The 25,087-nt window shown below is 44.7% G+C and overlaps 1 protein-coding gene across 5 annotated transcripts in view; it reads right to left on the reverse strand.

Annotated features, from left to right (window-relative positions):
- The window catches only part of PDZD2 (PDZ domain containing 2), a 361,218-nt gene that overhangs the window by 83,010 nt on the left and 253,121 nt on the right, over positions 1-25,087 (reverse strand). For all 5 annotated transcript variants that reach the window (XM_081942592.1, XM_081942591.1, XM_081942595.1 and 2 more), the window contains 3 exons: positions 15,868-16,010; positions 10,435-10,567; positions 7,323-7,484 (listed from right to left, as the gene is read on the reverse strand). In XM_081942592.1, the coding sequence (XP_081798718.1) occupies positions 7,323-7,484; positions 10,435-10,567; positions 15,868-16,010 (438 nt within the window). The remainder of the gene's footprint in view (positions 1-7,322; positions 7,485-10,434; positions 10,568-15,867; positions 16,011-25,087) is intronic.

Raw genomic sequence — 25,087 nt, forward strand, 5'->3', positions numbered from 1 at the left:
TTTCCCACTATCATTTTGCGATCAGACCTTTCCATGAGCAGATCTGAGTCTCAAGATTGATTATTCATATGATTTGTTTTGAAAATATGCCTTTATTATTTGCAAAGTTGTATTAACTGGAGGGCCAAAGGCCATGTTGGTTAAGAGTTACAGTAGCTAAAGTGCAACACATTTGGAAGGTAAGAAAACCTCAAGGCATGGAGCCAGGCTTGCCCAGAAGAGCCAAATTAGAAAATCCCACAAGCAACTGTTACTTAAAAATATAATACGTATCACATTAATAAGTTAAGATTTATTGATTTTTAAAGGCATCCAAAATTTGTTGCGTAATGTTGGAGATAGTGTTATGAATAATCTACAATAAATTGGCAATTGTCTTGCTTATTTAAATCAGTCTCCTGAAATAAAAAATGAGGAAAATCTGGACTCAATATTGCCATGTTTTGTATTATTCCGAAAGGTGCTTTTTCAAAAGGCAACTGGACTTTCTTGTTTTTCCTTGAAGATATTTCACTTCTCCTCCAAGAAGCTCCTTCAGTTCTGACTGAAGGATGGAGAATAGAAGGATTTATATTCCTTGCAGACATCTAGTAAGTCTATTTTCCTTCCTTCCTTTCCTTCCTTCCTCACAAAGAGTGCTAACAACCAGAGGACTGCAAGGAATATAAATCCTTGCATACTTCCATTCTCCACCATTCAGTCAGAACTGAAGAAGCTTCTTGGACGGGAAGCAAAACGTTTTCAAGGGAAAACAAGAAAGCCTAGTTGTCTTTTGAAAAAGTACCTTTTGGATGATTATGACCTGGAAGTTCGAGAATTTCCATATATACATTTTGGTTACTACTGAAAGAAAAAAAAAGAGCTCACTGGTCTAGGGCAGGGGTGTCAAACTCAAGGTGTGGGAGCTGGATCCAGCCTTCAGGGTGCTTAGATCTACAGGGCTGTCCTGGAAACAGTGATGGACTGACCCGCAGTGCCTCTGCCAGTGAAAATGGAGCTTGGGAGGGCTGCTTGCGGTCAGAGGGTTGCAGGAGGTCGTAGCCGAAAACGGAGGTTGGGAGCTTGTTTTCACTAGCAAAGCACTCAGGCCACCACAGGTGCCCCTGACACGAGTGGCATCAAGTTGGCCACGCCCTCCTTGGCTACACCCACTCCTGCCCTCCTGAGGTCAAACACAACCCTGACGTGGCCCACAATGACATTGAGTTGGACACCCCTGGTCTAAGGGTATTTGGGCTCCTTTTACAACAGAAAAACCCAGCTGATATACTAGTGGCCCGGGATATAGCAGACACAAGAGTGGTGGGCAGAGCTGGGTGGTGGATGCAGCTGATCAAAGCAGGTAGGTAGGGAGCCAAAAGGGCAGAGAAGAGGAGACAGAGGTGGATGGGGTAGTTGGAAGTGAAGGCAGTCACTTTCTTCCTTGATTGGTTTGGATCCAGATGGGTCCACACCTAATGACCATGTGGAATTCGCTCAATGACAGAGACTTGAATTGCTGGAAATGTCATAGCTAAGCAGAACAGTTACAGGAAGTTTCATTTAAAATCCACATTGCTTAGCGATGGAGTTGCTCATCCCAGTTAGGGTGATTAAGTGAAAACTATCACTAGTTTCTAAGCTATATAGAAGCTATAACAAAGGAAAAAAGTCGTTCACATCAAGTTCAACTAGTAGTAAGTTCACAAATACATTGTTCAAATTTTCTTCATAGGGAATTCTTTTATCAGTTCTTATTCTTCCATTCAGTTCTAAATGACTCAGCTGCAAAAAAAAAGGCTCACAATACAATAGCAGAGTTGGAAGGGACCTTGGAGGTCTTCTAGTCCAACCCCCTGCCTAGGCAGGAAACCCTATACTATTTCAGACAAATGGCTATCCGACATCTTCTTAAAGACTTCCAGTGTTGGGGCATTCACAACTTCTGGGGGCAAGCTCTTCCACTGATTAATTGTTCTAACTGTCAGGAAATTTCTCCTCAGTTATAAGTTGCTTCTCTCCTTGATTAGTTTCCACCCATTGCTTCTTGTCCTGCCCTCAGGTGCTTTAGAGAATATTTTGACTCCCTCTTCTTTATGGCAACCCCTGAGATATTGGAATACTGCTATCATGTCTCCCCTAGTCCTTCTCTTCATTAAACTAGGCATACCCAGTTCCTGCAACCGTTCTTCATAGGTTTTAGCCTCCAGTCCCCTAATCATCTTTGTTCCTCTTCTCTGCACTCTTTCTATAGTCTCCACATCTTTTCTACATCATGGCGACCAAAACTGAATGCAGTATTCCAAGTGTGACCTTACCAGGGCATTATAAAGTGGTATTAACACTTCACATGATCTTGATTCTATCCCTCTGTTGATGCAGCCTAGGACTGTGTTGGCTATTTTGGCAGCTGCTGCACACTGCTGGCTCATATTTAAATGATTGTCCACTAGGATTCCAAGATCCCTCTCACAATTACTACTGTTGAGCAAGGTACCACCTATACTATACCCATGCATTTAGTTTTCTTGCCTAAATGTAGAACCTTACTTTGACCCACCTTAACCCTTGCCAGGGTTAGTGTGTTGTCTGAATGCAACTGAATGTATTAAGCAGGTTCTTCAAATACAAGGGCAAGTAGTCTTCAATTTACAACAGTTCATTTAGGGTCCAAAGTTACCACAGCACTGAAAAAAGTGACTTATGGTCATTTTTCACAATTATGACCTTTGCAGTATTCCCCGTGATCAAAATTCAGGTACTTGGCAACTGGTTCATATTTATGACAGCTGCAGCGTCCCGGGATCATGTGATCACCTTTTGCAACCTTTTTACAAGCAGAGTCAATAGGGAAGCCTGATTCATTTAACAACCGGGTTACTAATTTATCAACTGCAGGGATTCACTGAACAACGGTTGCAAGAAAAGTCATAAAATGGGGCAAACACCAGATGTCACACTTCACAACAGCAATTTTTGGCTCAATTATGGTCATAAGTCGAGGACCACTTGTATTGTCTTAACGTCTTTATTTATTTAGGTATTTGTTTATCAAAGTCATGTACTGCTCGTCATCTCGCTGCCATGTGATTCTGCATATGTACAAGCCAATCTACTGCATCATACGTGACCTATTTTCTGGAAGTATCGTAGAATAGGCAGGTGCTGCTACTCCTTAGCTGGGCATAAATCTATTCAATTACTCAATTATAAAATTTTAATGCTTGGACTTTAATATTTTATTGCAATTATAGACTTGCCTTTCAGATTCTGATTCAATTAGACAGTTAGATCCAATTTGTGCTTTCAAATATGTCCTTGCTCTGTTGTACCTCATTCTCTGAACTAACAGTGTGATTCCTGTAAACTCCTGTGGATTGATCTGTCTCCTTGGGCAGTCTCATTTCTACCCAAAATGTGAAGGGAGTTGTCTTACAGGGTGAAACCACTAATCCCCTGTCTCAACATTGCCAATACCGCAGTAGCTGACCAAGATTTAAAATCCTAATAGCTGCTGACACTTTTTGGAGCTTTTTTGTTCTATTTTGTTACAGAATGTGATTGAATCAGAATAGAGCTGCAAGAGACCTTGGAGGTCTTCTAGTTCAACCACCTGCTCAAAAAGGAGACCCTATACCATTTTTAGACTTGGGGCGGCTCAGTCTTTTCTTAAAAACCTCCAATGATGAAGCACCTACATCATCTGCCTAGTACACAGGTATACAAACTCGATTTCATTGAGGGCTGCATCAGGGTTGTGTTTGACCTTGGGGGGGGGTGAGTGTGGCCAGGGTGGGCATGGCATTGACGTCACTCGTATCGGGGGTGTCTATGGTGGCCCGAGCACTCTGCCAGCGGAAACGGGCTCCAGAGCTCCATTTTCAGCTGCGACGGCCTCCTGCCCCCCTCTGCCAATGAAAATAGAACTCCGGGGGGGACGGACGACGCATTGCAGCTAAAAATGGAGCCTGGGAGGCAGAGTTGGGTTCCTACCAGTTCGGTCGAGTAGATAGTAACTCAGACTGCCACGCCCTCGAACCGGTTCTATCAGTCCCTGGGCCTTGAGTTTGACACCCCCAGACTAATACATTAATTCACTCACTTTATTGTTCTAATCACAATCTTCAAACTCTTATGCTAGTCACCTAATCTCTCCCAAATCTAACACCTCCTAACCTTTAAAAGGCTTGTATATTCTGCACCAGAAATACCACTATGTACACTGGGAAAAAAAACTATTAAGAAAATAAGTTATGACACTTTGCAAGGAGACCAACTCCCTATTCCTCATTAAAGCAGCTGCCTCTTTCACTCTGTACAAATCTGAAAAAGATGCAACTCCTTAAAGGGGTGTTTCCAGTGGTGGGATTCCAATAATTTAATTGCCCTAATGACCAGCTGGTTAGGCAGGGCTCCGTGGTCATGTGACTGGGTGGGTGTGGCCAACTCAATGTCACTCAGGTCGACGGGCGCTTTGCCTTAGCTGTGACAATGTAATAAGGGTTAACTGGAGAGGCAGTTTCTGTAAACAGGGCAATAAAGATTAGGCTAGAAACAACACCAGAATGTTTCCTTCCTGCCTTCCTTACAGGATTAGCCCTGTAAAGTGGGAAAAAACCAAAAAGAGATTTCGTCCAACAACCGGTTCTCCGGACTGCTTAGATAGTTAACAACCGGTTCTCCCAAATAGGTGCAAATTGGCTGAATCCCACCACTGGGTGTTTCATCTGTGTTTTTAATGCAATTCTTAAAGAAGCCTGAAAAAAGATGTGGCTCTTTAATGCGTAGCAGAAATATAATTGTGCAAATACTTCTCATCATTTTCCAAGCATGCTTAACCCTACAAATGGATGGCTAATATGGTTGACATAAATAAAGCTAGCTTCCTTATCTTAATTCATTCCTCTATGGTTAGATATGTTTTATCCTCCAGCTCTAACCCCTTCAATTACCCAAAGATATCCTGCTCTCTTTTATGTTTCTGCCCATAATCCATTGCTTGGAATTTGAAATAGCCACAAGCAATTTATATATCATAGGGAAGAGGATATTGGGCCAGATATTTCCAAACTGAGGATGTGGGACAGTGGTGGGTTCCGTATCCCGGTGCAACTGGTACGGTGCAACGGGGCCAGGCGTCCACCACATGAATGCATGCAGCGCGCATGCACTCACGCACAGCACACTGATGCGTACTTAGCGGCCACGGTGCTCTGCGACACCTCTGCGATGCTCCAGCTGCTCGGCGGAGCGTCACACAGGCGCCGTGCACACTTTATGCGTGAGCCCCAAAAACCTCAAATATCGGTAAGGAGCGTGGGTGGGCGGGTGAGCCCTCCAGAGCACCGTACCAGAACAGTACCTTTTGCTCCCGGCAGGTACCGGTACGTCCATACCGGGGCATACCAGACATAACCCACCACTGATGTGGGAGCTTCCATATCTTCCTAGGTCCAGTTTAATTCTTTGGAGCAGGAGTTTCTATAATATTTATATCAAACTGAAAAGCTCCAGATGGTAATTGATAAATAAATAACTAAAACAGCCATCAAGAGCAGATAAGAATCAATATATTGCACGAAGAATGAGGTAAGAAGAAGCTAGGAAAGAAACCTGACATATATATATACAAAGTACAATATCTTCTAAAAAGGTCACAAGGAGTTCATTGGGAATTTGGCTAAGATGAAATATTAAATATGAAAGTAATCCACAGTGACAAACTGAAGTCCAATCACTGAAAGTCAATAAATGTTGATCTAAGTGGACTGAAATGGAATTGTGCTTATCTGCTCCCTTCCTCTTCTAGTCAAATTAAACCAGTTTCTTCTTGAGGGAGAACTGTGGTTGATGCTGGCCATTTTTCATTATGCTTTATAAAAGAACAAGAGCATAGACAATCTTGATCTAATAAGCCATCATGGTTAATTTAACAAAGAACATTATGTCCGAATTTTTTTTAGTAAATTGCAATGATAGTCTTTCTCAAGAAAGCAAAATAAGATTCTCTGCTATATCCCTAAAGCAGCTGCAATTGCTAAAAGAAACGACCAACTTGTTAATCAATATTTGTTCAAATAGTATTCCAGGGAAGTGATAAATGTCATTTGACTTGCAATTTTAAGCAAGCTTACATCATTCACATTTCCTAAATTCCTAAATATGCAAACTTATCTCAATTTTCTCATACAATGCTCTATACATGCAGACAAAATACATACCTCCAAGGTGTACATGTACATAAATAAAAATTGCCTGCTCTTTAAAAAAAAAGAATTTTGAGTGGAATTGACTTGTAAAGAAAAGTATCTTTTCAATAGAAGTTGACTCCTCCTTACGATGTCATGGAGACATCTATCTAGCTTTGTTGCAACATTACAAAAGTGATTTGTCACTGCCTTCTTCTAGAGGGTTTTTCAATTTCCCAGTTTAGCCTAAATACCTGGTTTGTATAGCCAAGAACTAACCATTTTCAACATTTTGTTTTGGAGACCAACCCAAGTAAGATTTTTAGCTATGTAAAGCTGAGTTGGCCAATATGTGAAAATTCATACTTAAAGTCCCAAAGGTGCTTTTTCTAAAAAGCAACTGGACTTTGTTGGGGTTTTTTTCTATGAAAACGTTTCACTTCTCATCCAAGTTCTTGGATGAGAAATGAAGCATTTTCAAGGGAAAAAATCAAGAAAGTCCAGTTGTCTTTTGGAAAAGTACCTTTGGGACAATCATGTTCTGACCCAGTCTTCCTTAGAAAGCAAGAAACAAAGTCTTGGTCCCGACAAAACACTACTGTGAATTCCTTTCATTCACAGTCAGCAAGGCTTAGCAAACAGTCTTTCAGAGGAATGTTTATCCACACGCACCTTATCTCGTTTGGAGAGCTGCCAGATAACTAGTTTCCAAACACAGGGCAAAGCAAAACTTGACCCAGAGTCTCTTATAATCACAAACAGAACTTTCCACTCTTGACACCACCGAATGAACGAATTGTTTCCTGCAAAAGCCCACTCCCCATTCGCTCCTCTTTTGTTTCCTATGGGAGGGGCCAATCACCTCCAAGGTGTGGCTTTACTCTTAAGTCGACCCTGCTTTCTTAGTTGTTCTTGTCTTCTGGCAGCTCTGCGCATGTGCACCCTGGGAACAGGCTCCAGCTGTTCTTCTGTCTAACTCCCTCTCTGCCTCCGACAAAGAGCTCTCATCTGAACTTTCCTCAACCACCAAGAATGGCCCATGTTCCTCCCCAACCTCCTCACTGTCAGACTCTGCTGCCAGCTCTGCTGGCTGCCAGTGGGCCACAGTAAACCATGACCTGGATGATTGAGCATCTTCACAGACATCATACTTACAGGTTCCAGGACTCCTGACTCCGGGGCCTTTCCATCCTCCTCTTCCGGGGCTTCATTCTCCTTATTGTCAATCCAGGTGGCCGTATCCTGAGCAGAACAAGTGCTAATTAGGTCTGGCAAACTTGTAGATGGATAATGAAGAACATCTTCTTCTGCTCCTTCCTACAAGAAGGGAAAAATAATACTTGCCATTATGTATATGAATACTTCCATTCAGCACAGCAATCCTATAAAATAAGCATCACATTATAGAAAATGATCAATCACCAAGGCTTCTCTTGGCTGCTAATACTGGAAAGATAGGTTGTTGCTTTTTTTTTAAAAAAAAAAGTTAATTTCCATCTTTCATGCACCTGAGATCATTGGACATGTTGAAGAATGAATTAGCTCATTCAAACCTAAAGAAAGTCCTTGTTTAGTGACTGTTTGCAATTATGATGAAAAAGTAATTTTGTGACCAATTCCCGCATTTATGTTTACAAAGCAAAGCCAAAGTAAGATCATAAGCACAATCATGGTTTCACTTAGCGACCACAATGATCAAATTGTCAACCCCAGTTGTGGTCCTAAATAAGGAGACCACCTATAAACCTCCCATACTTGAAGGCAACCTATTTCCATAATCCCAACACTTAGTTGTAACCTGCACCACATAAATTTCATAAATAAGCAGCAGCTTCCTGTCAAAATAATTGCTTTTCATATAATTGCCATGTAGTAGGTTTCCAGCCTCCCATTTTGCTATTTCTAAAGCATTCTAGCTGCTTTTAGAGACAGTTTTTTTGGGAAGTTACTCTAGGACCGTGATGGCAAACCAGTGCTGGGTTGCAGGTGGTATGCCCAGGTACGGGCCTACCGGTACCTGCCAGGAGCACCGTTCTGGTACGGTGCTCTGGAGGGCCCACCTGCCCTCCTTACCTATATTTGAGCTCTTTGGCGCTTCCGCGCACGCTGATTGCACCAGGATCCGGAACCCACCACTGTGGCAAACTTATAGCACGTGTGCCAAAGGTGGCATGCAGAGCCCTCCCTGTGGGCATTTCTGCTGTCTCCAGCTGCTCTTCTGGTTTCCGGTACGTGCATGCACACCGGCCAGCTGATTTTCATCTGTGCCGGAGCACAGGATGCCCAAAGACCAGCTGGCCAGCATGCATGCATATGCGTTCCGGTTTGGGCAGTCAGTGCCAAAAAGATTCACCATCACTGCTCTAGGATAAGGGAACTGAAAGACTGCATCTGAAGGAGTGGATATCTTGACTAGAGGGAAACAATTCTTTCCAGCATTACACAGTTGTTTTCCAATCAGTAAATTTACCAAAAAGTACAGCTGAGCATTGCCTTTCCCGTGGACTCCATTTGACAAATGCCATTCAGAGTTAACAGTTGATTCTCCAAGTGATGGAAGATCAGGAACCAAACATGTTTGGGCAAAATTCCTCTCTGGTTTCACTTGCAAAAATGGATGCCACACTGCTTTTAAATAGTTTAGTTAGCTTTGTGCTTTTATTGCACAAATGACATACAACTGATAAAATGCATACTGTTATCCACCCCAGTTGCAATAATAAAAGAAATGTATGCTTTTAGTTCACATAAAACATCTTTTGGCAGAGCTACTTCCTCCAAGATTTTAAGTCAGTTGCACAGAAGGTGTAAGTGCAAGAAGAATTTATGGAAAGATGGAGCAATTTGGCAAGGAGCTGAACTCCATCAACTAAGAACAAGCTTACTGACAGCCATTCTAAATGCTTTAACTGATACCAATGAGAGAAAAGCAAGATGTTGCCAAATATGTTGGATAGTGAATAACTCCAACTGTTGCTGAAGTCACTTTAGTGTTTCACATCTTAAGACTTGTTCCACTAAACATGAATGCAATTGGATACTTGTTCAATTATAGGACCAAAATTTAAATTTATACAGTCAGCTATAGCAGAGTCTCCAATTTTGACAATGTTAAGACATGGCTGGCTGAGGAATCCTGGGAGTTGAAGTCCACAACTCTTAAAGTTCCCAAGGTTGGAAACCCCTGACCTACAATAGACATCAATTCTGAAAATATACTCATGCAACTGAAATTATTTTTGTTGTCAGTTCCAAGGATCGGGAATCTTTGACCTCCTAGCTATTGTTGGACTACAGTTACCATCATTCCTGATAATTAGCCAACCTGGTCTGAGAGGTCAACAATAGCTATCTGCTTGCTTCCCACTCCTTGAGTTATTTCATCACAAGATAGTAAGCACTTTCTCTGAGAGTCATAATAGGATTCAATCAATCTTACATATAGTATGATATGGTTGATTGGATTCCTACAGAATAGGGAAATGGAGCTTCTACCCGACTAAGGATTGAACCAGGATTTCTATACCAAATTGAAGCTGAACTCACTGCAAAAATGCCAACACTTGTTGGAAGTTTCAGAAATTTTAAAAGATAAGATGAATGTTTTAAACATCTGCAAGTTTTTAAAGCATCCATTTTGCTCTACAATATAAGACGCTGATCTTGTCGATCAGAAAGGTCGGTAGTTTGGTGGTTTGAGTCCCTAGTGCCATGTAATGGAGTGAGCTCCCGTTACTTGTCCCAGCTTCTGACAACCTAGCAGTTCAAAAGCATGCAAAAATGCAAGTAGAAAAATAGGGACCACCTTTGTTGGGAAGGTGACAGCATTCAGTGTGCCTTCAGCATTTAGTCATGCTGGCCACATGACCATGGAGACGTCTTTGGACAGCGTTGGCTCTTTAGCTTTGAAATGGAGATGAGCACCGCTCCCTAGAGTCAGGAATGACTAGCACATATGTGCGAGGGGAACCTTTTATAACATCCTGATTTTAAAAAGTGTTCTTATTCTACCTGCTGCCAACTCCAATTCTCAGCTGATTCTCTCCATGGTTTTAATGGCCCTTCGTAGGAAAAAAAAAGTTTTCCAAGTCCTGAGCTAATTGACCAAATCCTCTTATAAGGTAGATTCATAGATATCCACCCATTCTTTCTTTTTTCTTAGTCAGTTTTGCATTTTCAACTCTAAGCTAAAGGTGATCCCATTTCATGAAAAGAATCTTGTACTGCTTTCTTTAACAGATGAAATCATATACATAAAATTACTTACCCTGCTTGACACTACTAGGTACACCAGGCCTTCAGCTGACCGAAGTAGAGCAACAGCATCTTGATGGGACAGACCAACCAAGGACTGGCCATTGATCATTAGAAGCTCATCACCCACCTTCAGCCTGCCGTCTCTAAGAAAATAAAGAACAAAATAGGCTTTATACCATCCTCCCCCCCAAAAAAACCCTCCTGCCCTCGCGTGCTTAGCTTCTTCAGAGTTAAAAGAGGACTTGACAAGCTGGAAATCTCATCATGATATCAGGGGTCAAAGACAAGCCTGGGTAGTTGTAGCTAAAATTTTCCTTAGTAAATGTTTACCTCCATCCAGTGGTGGGTTCCAGCTTGTACGGTCTGGTACGGCCGTACTGATAGTAGCCGGCAGCGGTACGGTGGCCAGTTTGGCCCATCCTCCCTCGTTCTATACCTGTTTTTAAAGCAACCGGCCAATTGCACACGCGCACACAGCACGCGGCGCCTGCGCGATCTCCGACAAGCCGCTGGGTGTTGCTGGGATGGATGAGTGCGCATATGTGCGCAGCGTGCATGCACAAACAGGATGCCTGGCCCCGTAAGCAGCATACCGGTAGCGACGGGGAGAGGAACCCACAACTGCCTCCATCCCAAGATTAAGAAATGGACAAATAAGTGGCCATGCTTGATCTGGAAAACATGACTCCATCCCATCCTCTTCAGAGGGAAATTTCAAGGTGAACACCACAAACTGTGTCTGCATTTTTTAAATAATGAATATTCAACTCCATGTTTACTTAACACTTTCCACTGGAGAGTCTCAGAGTGCTTTATAAACTCGAACAGCATCACTCGTAAGTAGGTCAGCTCTACCAATGAATTTTCACTCATTTGTTCTGGAGTGGTTCACGCTGCATGGACTCATTCTGGTCAACCCTTCCCCGCATTAAGCATTGAGATGCTGTTTTTAATGGCCAAGTCCCTTTAAGCCTTTATTTATTTATTTTAGTCGGTGGAAACGTTCACGCCAAGGCTCCTAAGCTTGAGAATTTGATCTAATTTCTCATTGGGGAAAGGAAATCCCACAACTCACTGCCAGAAACCCATGTCAGAAACAAAAGCAAGCAAACAAACAAAAACTTCTTCCCAAGGAAATTCTTAAAAGGCAAGAATTCTCACGTATCACTTTTCTTTTAAGAATTTGTCTTTAAGGTTTAGTACTTAGAAGTCGAATTGCACCCCACCCAACATGGATTGTATTTTCAATACTTTGATGGGCTGCACCTAGGTTGGCTAATGCCAAGACAATTTTTCCCCCCCTGGACCTGGGCAGACTACAAACTCCCAAAAGCTACAACTTTGTAAAATGTCAGCAATTTTTTTTAAATCTTGCATGGTTTTGGGCTTGGATGCAGAGCTAGTTAATGACCTTGAAATCTAAGTTAGGTCATATTAAGTTAAGCCTGGAAAAACTCTTGATAGCCCCTCTATAACTATCTACTTTATATTAGATCTACTTGTGCTCATACAGATAACACGTACAATGCTCCCTTGGTGATCTATATTCCTTTTCCAGTGCTAATGAAAGTTTTATCGCAGGGCAGACAGATTACATGCAGTAAATTGTGCTATAAAAGATTGGCTTTCTTTCTTTCTTTCTTTTTAATCTTACAAATTCTTCCATTCTGCAGAAAGAGGAAGAATGCTGATTCCTAATGCTGGGAGTGAGATTCTATTTGCCACAGGACAAATTGAGTTGAAGAAGGAAACCCTTAGTCATTGTAGTTGTAGCAGTATTTTGGCTTTAGATTTGCAGAAGATCCTGGACTAGGTGCCTACTACTGCCTTTCCCAACTTGGCTTGGAACTATGGGAATTATAGTCTAGGGGTGTGAAACTGGCAGCCCGCAGGACAGATGCGTCCTGGGTAGGCCACACCCACCCCACTCCGCGAAGGGGAAAAAACATTGTGATACGTCATGTGACAGCAACGCTATGCTGCAAGTTTGACACCCGTGGCCTACTGCAATGGGAGGATAAGAAATTGGTGAAGGCAGGCTGGCTGGCTATGTTGTTGAAAAGCACCAGTGAGATAGCCAAGTCGTGCAATCACAATAGAGATTTTTTTTTCTAGGAAATAATTTGCCTCTGTCCTTCCTTCAATTGACAGATCTCCAAAACAGCTTTTTCTTTCATTCCTCTAATCAAAAGAATTCTGCTGAGAAATGAAAAGATCCAGTTACCCTGCAGATACACTACATTGCCAAAAGTATTTGCTCACCTGCCTTTATTCACATATGAACTTACTGTAAGTGACTTCCCATTCCTAATCCATAGGGTTCAATATGACATCGGTCCACCCTTTGCAGCTATAACAGCTTCAACTCTTCTGGCAAGGCTGTCCACAAGGTTCAGGAGTGTGTTGATGGGAATTTTTGACCATTCTTCCAGAAGCGCATTTGTGAGGTCACACACTGATTTTGGACGAGTTTACGTGGCCTCCCACTTCGTGGCTGAGTTGCTGTCGTTCCCAAACACTTCCGCGTTGTTATAATACAGCTGAGAGTTGACTGTGGAATATGTAGGAGCGAGGAAATTTCACGACTGGATTTGTTGCACAGGTGGCATCCTATCACAGTTCCACGCTGGAATTCACTGAGCTCCTGAGAGCGACCCCTTCTTTCACCAATGTTTGTAAAACCAGTCTGCATGCCTAGGTACTTGATTTTATACACCTGCGGCCATGGAAGTGATTGGAACACCTGATTCTGATTATTTGGATGGGTGAGCGAATACTTTTGGCAATATAGTATACCTTGGTTCCATCCAGGGGTGGGCTTCAAAACCTTTAGTAAGGGGTTCTCTGCCCGGTTGCTGGGTGGACGTGGCCATGGTGGGTGTGGCCTAATCGGCCTTTTGCACCACCGTGCGGGGGGGGAGGCGTTTTTGCCCTTCCCGGGCTCTGGAGGCCTTCCTCAAGCCTCCAGGAGGGTGAAGGAGGCCTACCCAGGCTCCGGAGGCCCTCTGGAGGCCATAAAGAGGCCCATTTGCTGCCTTCCTGAAGTTCGGGTAGGCTCTTTTTTGCCCTCCCGACCCTCCACGCGCACCATGCAACTTACCTGCATCCAAAATGGGCCACGTGGGGACTCCTGGGAGGGGAGTGGTGGGTGGGGCCATCCAGGAGTGGGATTTGGGGGTTTCCTGAACTGCATAGAATCTTAGCTTTGGTTCTCCCGAACCCCTGCCAACCCCCAGCAGCCCACCACTGATTCCATCCATGTTCAAGGATGCACAGATTTAAAAACAAATATGTACAATTATCTGTGCCAGGTTAAAAAAATGAATGCAAAAATTTACTTAGCCATGTCTTACTTAGCAACGGAAATTTTGGGCTCAGTTATAGTTGTAAGTCAAGGTCTACAGTAGTTGTATGTACCAATTAGCGTTGTCCTTTTAATGTACTGTATTTTTTGGAGTATAAGATGCACCTTTCTCCCCCCCTTAAAAGAGCGTGGAAATGTTGGTGTGTCTTATACACCGAATACATCCATTTTTGGCCTCCTGAAGCCCCGCCCCCGCATCCCATTTTTGTGAAAAATGAGAGAAACACGGGATGTTTTTTGCAAAAACCGAGGTGTTTTTGCTGTCCCTCAGCCCCCAGCAGCACTTTGCAGGCTTCAACAGGGCTGGGGGAAGGCAAAAACACCTTCGTTTTTGTGAAAAACGACCCATTTTCCGCCCGGTTTTTGCAAAAATGGTGGCGTTTTTGCCTTCCCCCAGCCCCGCTGAAGCCTGCAGAGTGCTCCTGGGGGCGAGGGAGGGCAAAAACGTTTTTTACTTACTTACCTCTTCGAAATCCTGGTGTGTCTTATACACCGGTGTGTCTTATAGTCCGAAAAATATTTGAAGTCTTAAACTTTCCAGAAGAAGCCTGTTCAACACTGTTCGGTTTTCTCTACCTTTAAATTTATTACTAGTGAAACAATATATGTAGTGGTGAGGGGAGAAAAGCATCATTTACCTTGAATCTGCCACAGGCAGGAGGACACCCCATCAAAAGGATTTTAATCCCTTAGCAGGTTTTGTTTGGAGAACAAAGCAAGTTCATAATTTCACTTCCTTATTTTTCAAGTCTTACATTTTGTATTCTTGCTAAATCTCTAGGTACAGAGATCTGTTTCTCTGAGGGTTATAATAACAAGAACAAGCATGCTTCCGCGCCCCCCCCCCCCTACCAATAAGCTACTCGGGGTTACTGGGACACCTTAGAAAAAATATTTTTGAGAGGAAAAGCTTAGGAAATATTTTTAGCGAGGAGTTCTTGTAGGAATGCAAAAACAAAAACAAATGCAACATGATAAATCCAGAAGATTGAGCAAATGGGTCCCTTCACCACCAAGAAAGCCAAAACTTTTCTGGCAACAAGTGGGAGCGGACATTCCTGTATAATAAAATTATAACAATAAATTACCCCTTCCTTCTGTAGAGATCCTCAGTCATCCAGGTCATGGTTATCCCAAAGGTGCTTTTTCAGGAGGCAACTGGACTTTCTTGTTGTTGTTTTTTGTTTGCTTTCTTTTGAAGAGGTTTTCTCTGACAGGATTCACTCCCCATTCCCCATTCCCCACTATCCTGTCAGAAATGAAGAAGCTTCTTGGATGAGAAGCAAAACGTCTTCAAAAGAAAAAACAACAACAAGAAACTCAAGTTGCCTCCTGAAAAAGCACCTTCGGGATACTCCCTCCCTCCCTCCCTCCCTCCCTCCCTTCCTTCCTTCCTTCCTTCCTTCCTTCCTTCCTTCCTTCCTTCCCTCCTTCCCTCCCTCCCTTCCACACAGTCTTCTCAGCAAGATTTTGGAAGTGGCTCACTATTGCCTTTTTCTTTGAGTTGAGAAAAAATGGCTGGCTCAAGGCAGTGGTGGGATTCAAAAATGTTTATTACCGGTTCTGTGGTCGTGACTTTGTGGGCATGGCATGGCTTGGTGGGTGTGGCTTGGTGGGTGTGGCTTGGTGGGCGTGGCAGGGGAAGGTTACTGCAAAATCCCTATTTCCTCCTGATCAGCTGGGACTCAGGAGGCAGAGACTAGATGGGGGCAGGGAGAGTCAGAGGTGGTATTTATCAGTTCTCCGAACTACTCAGAATTTCCGCTACCGGTTCTCCAGAACTGATCAGAATTTGCTGAATACCACCTCTGGCTCAAGGTCTTCTAACTGGCTTTGATCCCTAAGGCCAGACTAAAACTCAAAACCTCCCAGTTCATTTATGGATTGCTGTTGTTATACGTTGCATTTCAATACCGAAAGTTACTTTGAGAACCAATCCCGGCCAACAAGCAAGTATAAATCAAATAATGTACACAGGATGTCTGGCTTTGCTGTCCTTGAGCTTTGATCCCCAGGTGTATCTAATTAAAAGTTGAGACAGACAGACTTGCATTAAAAGACCCACACGACAAGTGCTACCTGTGAGCTGATCCACCTTCTTCCACCCGGGCAATTATGATGGCATGAGGGGAGCGTTTGGATCCACGGCCTCCAGTGATCTGGATTCCCAGCCCGTCGGTTCCCTTCATCATGGTCATCTTCCATATCCGACAGCCTTCTCTCTGGGAGGAGACATTGAAGAGAGTCCCTGTAGCGTTATTGGGAGTACGTTGGTGGGAAATCCTTCTAACGGCATTTACCTGTTGAGATTCTCAGTCATCCAGGTCATGGTTGACCCAAAGGTGCTGTTTTAAGGGGGAACTGGACTTCCTTTGTTTTTTTCCTTGAAGGCATTTCGCTTCTCATCCAAGAAGCTTCTTCAGTTCTGACTGGAATTTTTTCAGTCAACACTGAAGAAGCTTCTTGGGTGAGAAGCAAAACGTCTTTGAGGAAAAAAACAAAGGAAGTCCAGTTGCCTCTTGGAAAAAGCACATCTGGGGCTAACTGCATCTATTTCATCCTGGTTGAGAATTAGCTTTTGCAGCAAGAGAGGCCACGAAGATGCAGAAAGTGCCAGACAAGGAAAGCCATGGGTTGGCACAACGAGGAAGCACCATTAAAGCCAATAAATCTCATGACATCTGCTCAATGTCTGCCACTTTTTTTAAAAAAAATCACGGAACAGCAGCAACTTGTTTTCTATGAGGGTCTTCGCTAACGTTTTAGGTCAAACGTAGTGTATCTTTGGTTTACAGCCATGATGGCGAACCTATAGCACGCGTGCCACAGGTGGCATGCGGAGCCATATCGGTAGGCTCAGCTCCATCTCGCATGTGGGTGCCGGCCAGCTGATTTTCGGGCCTTCTGAGCCCACCAGAAATTGAAAAGCAGGCTCTTTTTGCCCTCCGGGGAAGTGGGGAAGGCCGTTTTTTTGCCCTCCTCAGGCTCCTATAAAGGCGTTGGAGCTTAGGGAGAGAGAAAAACGGGCCTTCCAGTAGGAATGGAAGTCAGCAAATGGGCCGTTTTCGCCCTCCCCAGGCTCCAAGAAAGCCATGTGCAAATGCGCAGGGCAGCAGGGAGATCACATGCGCATGTGCAGGGGGCACGGCGCAGAGGCGCATTAAATAATGGGGTTGTGCGTGCGCATGCCTTTGGCACCCGAGGCAAAAAAGGTTCTCCATCACTGGTTTATAGCATCCCAGGGAATTCCAAAGAAAGTATTAAAGTATCTGATGTGGGAGCTTTCCAATTCCCCAAGTTAGTATTTCGTTTTTTTTTCCTGTCTGTCTGCTGTCTTCATTCAAAAGTGATTGATACTAGCTGGGCCTGGAGCCATAAAGAGACCTACCACAGTCAGGCATAATACAAGATAGCGCCTTCCTTGAACAGTAGGTTTTTCTATTGTAAACAACACTCTTTGCTCACAAATATACAGGTAGTCCTAGACTTACAACCACAACTGGGACTGGCACTCCTATCAATAAGTGATTAATTAAGTGAGTCGCCTCCGATTTTATGACCTTTTTGCTGTGGTCATTAAGTGAGCCATGCCATCATTAAGCGAATCTGACTTTCCCCATTGACTTTCCTTGTCAAAAGCCTCCTAGGAAGGTCACAAATGGTGATCAAATAACTCCAGGACACCGCAACCATAGTAAATACCTGCCAGTTGCCAAACTCCCAAATTTTGATCATGTGTCCATGGGTGCACTGTAATTGAAATAGGGCAACTCGACCCACCCCAGTCAACTCACAGCAGGACAAATCACCATGGCCAACTCACCGCTAGGCAATCCAAGACAGAATAACTCAAGAGAGGGGCAAGCCGAATGGCAGTTGACATAGCCTAATTTGAGAAGATTCATACTTAAAGGAAGACAAGGCCCACTTCAATTCATATCTCTCTCTTCCTCCCTCCCTCTTTCTTTCTCTCTCTTTCTCTCTCCCTCCCTCTCCCTTCCTCTCTCTCTGTCTTCCTCTCTCCCTCCACCCGCTTTTTCTCTCCCTCCCTCTCTCTCTCTCCCTCCCCTCCTCTCTCTCTTTCTTTCTCTCTGTCTCTGTCTCTCTCTCTTTCTCTCTCTCTTCCTCTCTCCCTCCGCCCTCTTTTTCTCTCCCTCCCTCTCTCTTTCTCTCTCTCTCTCCCTCCCCTCCTCTCTCTTTCTTTCTCTCTCTTTCTCTCTCCCTCCCTCCCTTCCTCTCTCTCTCTCTTCCTCTCCCTCCACCCTCTTTTTCTCTCCCTACCCCTCTCTTTCTCTCTCTCTTTCTCTCTCTCTCCCTCCCTTCCCCCTCTCTCTCTTTTGCTTTGTCTCTGTCTGTCTCTCTCTCTTCCTCTCTCCCTCCCTCCCTCTCTCTCTCTTTCTCTCTCTCTCTCTCCCTCCCTCCCCCCTCTCTCTTTCTCTCTCTCTCTCTCTCTCCCCCTCACTCCTTCCCTCTCTCCTGTATTGAATTGTCCCATGGCAAGTTAGATGGGGTGAGTCGGACGGGACAAGCTGTAAGTGTGAGGACCACTTGTAGGTCACTTTTTCCAGCATTGTCATAACTTTGAATAGTTATTAACTGTATGTCATGGACTACCTGTATAACAATGGCATGAAAGATTTTTCCTAAGGCTCACAAAGGAAGTAAACAATCCACAGAGATGCAGTCGCGCATACGTTAAAAAAAAACCTCTTTCCACCAATACACACCTGAGAGATTTACTACAAAATATGTGCACAAACTTTCCAAGCTGAATACAGCAGGAAACCTAAATTACCGTGATGGCGAACCTATGGCATGTGTGCCACAGGTGACATGTTGAGCCCTCTCTGCGGGCACGCGAGCCATTGCCCCAGCTCAGCTCTACTGCTCATGCGCCCACGTCTCCTGCAGGCCAATTGATTTTTGGGTCTCTGCTGCACATGCGTGGGGGGTACATGCAGGAGAGGCATGTGCATTCACGGGGGGGTAGGAGGCGTCAAATGCGCATGTGTGGGTGATAATATGTGTGCCCCCCACAGCCCGTTTTTTGGTCCCAGGAGGCTGCAGGGAGGCCTCTTAGGCCCAAAACATGGCACAACTGGGGCACTTTTGGCACACAACGACAAAAAGGTTAGCCATCACTGCTGTATTACATCCTGAATGTTCTGCAGTGATCCACTTTAGGCCTTAGGAATCTCCACAAATTCCTGGTCTTAAGCCCAGCATGCTCTGGTGTAAAGAAGCACACCTTGAGTCCCGATACCATTTTTCTTGGCATTTCTTTTGTGTCGAAAAAGAGACTACGGTATGCTTGGAATGCTTGAAAGAGGTTGGGTTATTGGTGGGAAGAGTACAAGAGAGGCTGTTTTTTTCCTACATCTGGCCAAGGGTTTTTTCTCAGTAACAGCACAACCGTTGCTTCATAACTTCCTTGTTAGCAAGATTTTGCAGGCAACGGGCCCCAAGGACTTAGCCTAATATTGTTTTAGGAGGAAGGGCTATACGTCTGCGGTAATTGTAACAGATCGTGTTGGAGATGACAAAGATGTCATTCATTCCAAGGCTAGAAAGCCATTTCTCCCCCTTTTTAAATTCAGAGCAAATTAATCCCAATGCTGGTGCTTATTGTATTGCATTCCAGCTCCATTTATCCCCCCCCACTGATATTCATACACTCTACTGAACCAAACAGACATAACAGAATTACAGTACTATTGATGATAAGTGTCATTAATCACACGCCACACTGTTTCTAGATTACATCTGCTTCATAGAACACATTATTATGTAAATCAAGAAATTGGCATGGATGGAAGAGAATATTTGGAGCTTAGGGTTGAACTGTACCGTCCTTGGTGCTCTCTGAGCTGGTTGTTTTCTTGCAGACATTTCATTACCAAACTACGTCACATCATCAGTGCTAGAGGAGAGTAGGTTTTGTTAGTTTACCGTTAGCTAATTTGGCTTTGGTAGTGAAATAAAGCTATTTATTCCAATGCCGTTCCACTTCTTCACTGGGTGGTGTAGGAAGTTAAGGCACCCACCCCTCCCCTAGAAAAATGAAATATTTTAGGAAATAGTAAAAGGGCAGAATATTTCCCCTAAAAGGGAGGCAGAAACTCACACACACCCCACCTCTGTCAATGGGACATTAAGGCCTGAGCCAGTCTATTCTACATAACAAAGATCTACCTCCTTCAAGCAGAGCCATAATAGGAATTGCCTAAATCCCCTTCATTACAGCATCACCCAGCAAGGCTCAACCAAGCCTGGGACACAGACAACCTACAGAGTTGCCCCTGCATGGCCCCATGGAAGTCTGACAACCAATCGAAATACAAGCTCAAATTCAAAAGCCCAGAGAGGGCATAAAACCCGGGCACTCTCAGCATCTCTTCCCTTTTGCTTCGCCCAAGATCTTCAAGGCATGTGATCCTGTTCATCAATAACCTTTCTTTCCAAGCAACTTCCATGAATCCAGTGTCTTTTTCCCCACTTGGAGCTGAACCAGTGGTGGGTACGGCTCGGTACGGCCATACCGGTAGTAGCCGGGAGCAGCGGCCACCACACTGGTACAGTAAATCGTTTGGCCCACCCACCCGCCTGCATTCCAAACCTGTTTTTAAAGCAATTGACCAATTGTGCACCCGCATAGAGCATGTGGCGCCTACTTGACCTCCGACAAGCAGCTGGGTGTTGCAGGGGCGGTGGAGTGCACATGCGTGCGTGGCGCATGTGCACCATCAGGACGCCCGGCCCCATGCGCAGCGTGCCAGTAGCAATGGGGAGAGGAACCCACCACTGAACTGAACCCAGATTTCTTCCAACAGTGGACAAGAAGATAGAGAAATAGAGAGTATGAAAAAGATGCCCTTATTAGTCTTTCTAGTTCAATAGAAAGTTTGAAAGAAATTATACAGCTCAGAAAGCTCAGAAGGCTATTCATCCCTTGGCACAGGTGGGGGGAGTCAAACTCGCAGCCCACAGGCCAGGTGCATCACACACTGGCCACGCCCATCCCCAGTTTAGCGAGGGGGGAGCTGTGATATGTCACGTGACATCCCTGTTGGCAGGATAATTCTCTGCCAAACTGATCGAATGTAAGAGAAATTGGGAAGAGTTGGAGAGTTGGAGGGAGGCTGTAAAAGAAATCCAAAGGTCTTCATGGCTCGTGGCAAAGTTAGGATAAGGGTGATCCCTCACTGGTTTTCAAGACCATCAACCAAGGTATCCATTTAAACCGCCTTTGGTGGTAGGGGGTGGGAGGCATTGTTTTATAGATTTTCTCCTTTCTCCGGTTGGTTTCAACTGAAGTTCACAGGTAGGGGGGGATTTCATCTATGGTCCCTTCTTTGTGGTAAGCTAAAGGTAAAGGTTCCTCTCGCACATACGTACTAGTCATTTCCGACTCTAGGGGGCAGTGCTCATCTCCGTTTCAAAGCCAAAGAGCCAGCGCTATCCGAAGACATCTCCGTGGTCATGTGGCTGGCATGACTAAACGCAGAAGGCGCATGGAACGCTGTTACCTTCCTACCAAAGTGATCCCTATTTTTCTATTTGCTTTTTTACATGCTTTCGAAATAGCTAGCTTGGCAGAAGCTGGGACAAGTAACGGGAGCTCACTCCATTACACGGCACTAGGGATTCCAACACCGAACTCCCAACCTTTCTGATCAACAAGCTCAGCGTCTTAGCCACTGAGCCACAGCATCCCATTCTTCTTTGTGGAACGCTACAGAATTTGACACTCTCTCCCTGTCAAATATCCTTCTGGGTTCAGTTCCAAGTGGGGAAAAAGGGAAGAGATGCTGAGAGTGCCTGGGTTTTATGCCCTCTCTGGGTTTTTGAATTTGAGCTTGTATTCTGATTGGTTGTCAGACTCCCAAGGGGCCATGGAGGGACAACCCTGCAGGCTGACCCGAGTCCCAAGCTTGGTTGACTCTTGCTGGGTGATAATGTAATGAAAGGGCTTTGAGATTCCTATTATGGCTCTGCCTGAAGGAGGTAGATCTTTGCTATGTAGAATAGACTGACTCAGGCCTTAATGGCCCATTGACAAAGGTGGGGGTGGAGAACTGAGTTTCTGCCTCCCTTTTGGGAAAATATTCTGCCCTTTTAATGTGTCATTTTTCTAGGAGAGGGGTGGGTGCTAACTTCCCACCTTCGTAACTTACAACCATTCATTTAAAAACCATTCAAAAATTCGTAGCTCCTTTGAACAAATAGGCAAATTTATCCCTTTCCTGATTTCAGATGTATTCAGCTAGTAACCATTTCAGGAAATTGTTACAAGCACGGAACAAGCCAGGATATGAAGCCATAGACTGCGCTTCGCATAATATCCAGGTTTATTCCGAGTGATTGCTACAACTCAACAGAGGCAGTATTGAACTATCTGAATCAATAGCCCAGTAACTCAGTCTAGGGCAGCGGTTCTCAAATAGTGAGGCTCCGTAAAGGGGGGCGCGAAGGCTCCCTTTCCATCTGGGTGCAACGGCGGCGAAGGCGTGGGCGAGGCATAATATATCCCACCTGGAAGTGGCAGCACTTCGGACTGTGGATTTTCATTGGAGCTGCGGGCTGGAGCTGTGCAAGAAGCCTGCTCGGGCGGGGGTGGGAGGGAGGGAAGCATGGGACCGCCCGTCTTCGCCACCGCGTAGCTCACCTCCCCGCCAGCAGCTCTACCGCCAGCATTCCGTCTGGAAGCGGAAGCGCAACAGCCGCTGTTGGGGAAGGGACAAAGGGGCGGCGGTCGCCCGATCTTGCCACCGCCACCCCTTCGCTCCTGGTAACGGCGACTGTTGTGCTGCTGCTTCCAGCTGGGATGCTGGAGGAGCTGCTGGCAGGGAGGGAGGGAAGAAGGGCAGAAGGGAGGTGGAAGGAAGGAAAGAAAAGCAGACACGCCGGAGGGAAAGAGGAAAGAAGGCAAGCAGGCAGGAAGGAGGCAGAAGGAAGGAGGGAAGAATGGAACTGGAAGGGAGGCAGGGAAGGAGGGAGGGAGAAAGGAAGGATAGGAGGATAGGGAAAGAGGAAAGAAGGCAGGCAGGCAGAAGGGAGGGAGGTGCAAGGAAGGAAGAAAGCATAGATAAGCAGGAGGGAAAGAAGGCAGGCAGGCAGGAGGAAAGAGGAAGGAGGGAACTGGAAGGGAGGCAGGGAAGGAGGGAGGGAGAAAGGAAGGATAGGAGGATAGGGAAAGAGGAAAGAAGGCAGGCAGGCAGAAGGGAGGGAGGTGCAAGGAAGGAAGGAAGCATAGATAAGCAGGAGGGAAAGAAGGCAGGCAGGCAGGAGGAAAGAGGAAGGAGGGAACTGGAAGGGAGGCAGGGAAGGAGGGAGGGAGAAAGGAAGGATAGGAGGATAGGGAAAGAGGAAAGAAGGCAGGCAGGCAGAAGGGAGGGAGGTGCAAGGAAGGAAGGAAGCATAGATAAGCAGGAGGGAAAGAAGGCAGGCAGGCAGGAGGAAAGAGGAAGGAGGGAACTGGAAGGGAGGCAGGGAAGGAGGGAGGGAGAAAGGAAGGATAGGAGGATAGGGAAAGAGGAAAGAAGGCAGGCAGGCAGAAGGGAGGGAGGTGCAAGGAAGGAAGGAAGCATAGATAAGCAGGAGGGAAAGAAGGCAGGCAGGCAGGAGGAAAGAGGAAGGAGGGAACTGGAAGGGAGGCAGGGAAGGAGGGAGGGAGAAAGGAAGGATAGGAGGATAGGGAAAGAGGAAAGAAGGCAGGCAGGCAGAAGGGAGGGAGGTGCAAGGAAGGAAGAAAGCATAGATAAGCAGGAGGGAAAGAAGGCAGGCAGGCAGGGGGAAAGAGGAAGGAGGGAACTGGAAGGGAGGCAGGAAGGAAGGGAAGGAGGAAGGGAGGGTGGAAGGAAGGATAGACAAGTAAGAGGGAAAGAGGAAAGAAAGCATGTGACTACGGTGGGAGACGAGGAAAGACCGGTGTGCTATGTTATGCAGAGGTGTACTTATAACAATTTTATAGACAAATGATACTATTTATAGTCGCGCGGGGGGGGGGGCGCGAAATGTTTCTTCTTCCTAGGGGGGGCATGACAGAAAATAATTGAGAAGCACTGGTCTAGGGCAAATGGATGGATGCCCCCCACTTGTTTCTGAACTTCCCTTCTGTTTGCATCACTTAAAGAGATCTAGATGAAATTTGCATTTAAAAGAGGCATAAATGTCTCTATGCATATGCTACAAAGACAATTAGGCTGGAGCTGGAATGTAATTTTCTGTCTCATTATGTGTGAAAAATGGGTTATCTATCTTATACAACAGGCCCCAAATGAGAAAAGCATTTTTTTTTAAAAAAAAATGTTGCTTCTAGGAGTTATCTGCCTGCGTCAGGAAACGGTTGGCTATAAAAAAGATGCATTTATATTGGGAGCAATCTATACCCTGAACTGCAAGTCTATGACACAACTTTTGAGAGACAGATCAGAATTGTGCCCAAAAAAAAAAACCCTGGGTTATAACCTGGATCAGACAGGATGCTTAAATTCTTTGCTTTCGTATATACCTCGGCTTCCTTATTAATGCTTCCAAATTGAAGGTTGTTTGCTTATTTCCACAAGCAAAAACAGAGCTTACGTTATTTGCAATTCAATAAGATCTTTTAAAAAAAACTGCATGGAAGCAATGGGAATTAATTTGAAGAAATCCTCAGCAACATAAAATTGACAGTATGTAAAGTTAATTCATTTGGGCAGCCTTCGCTAAGCTTTTTTTTTTTTGCCCCGATTTTGTGGATATTGTGTATTTTGTAAGACAAGTCTGAACAGTCTTTAAATTGTCAAGATGGCACATTAAAAAATAAAATTAAAAAGAGATTTTGATGAAAGTGCAGAGATGCCCAATGCAGCAACTGGAATTTACATAAATTGTGCCTTATCTATGGAGTTTTGGGTTGGAGCTCTCTGTTAACTATAATGAATTTTTACTATGGTTTGTGCAAGTGACTTGCTGCAACAGGATTGATCACTTTGTAGGACGCTGCTATAACAATTAACTATTCTATTCTATTCCACTGAAATACATCAGCAACCTTCTTGCCAAATATGACTCTCCTCATCCATTCCAAACTTTGCAAGAGGATCTGATAGCTGGTCTTTTCAGAAAACTCTTTTGTCAGGAGAAACAGAAATGAAAGCTTCATGTTTCTTCTTCTGCCCATATCAGAAGATAATGGAACCATTTCAGGGGTGGGTTCCTACCAGTTCTAACCTCTTCTATAAAAGAGGTTCCACAAATCTACCGTGCTGTTTAGAATTGGTTCCAGCTCCCTCCCCTCCCCCCCCGCCCGTCTGCA

The sequence above is a fragment of the Natrix helvetica genome, assembly GCF_964273705.1.
Source record: "Natrix helvetica genome assembly, chromosome: 2".
Lineage (NCBI taxonomy): Eukaryota > Metazoa > Chordata > Lepidosauria > Squamata > Natricidae > Natrix > Natrix helvetica.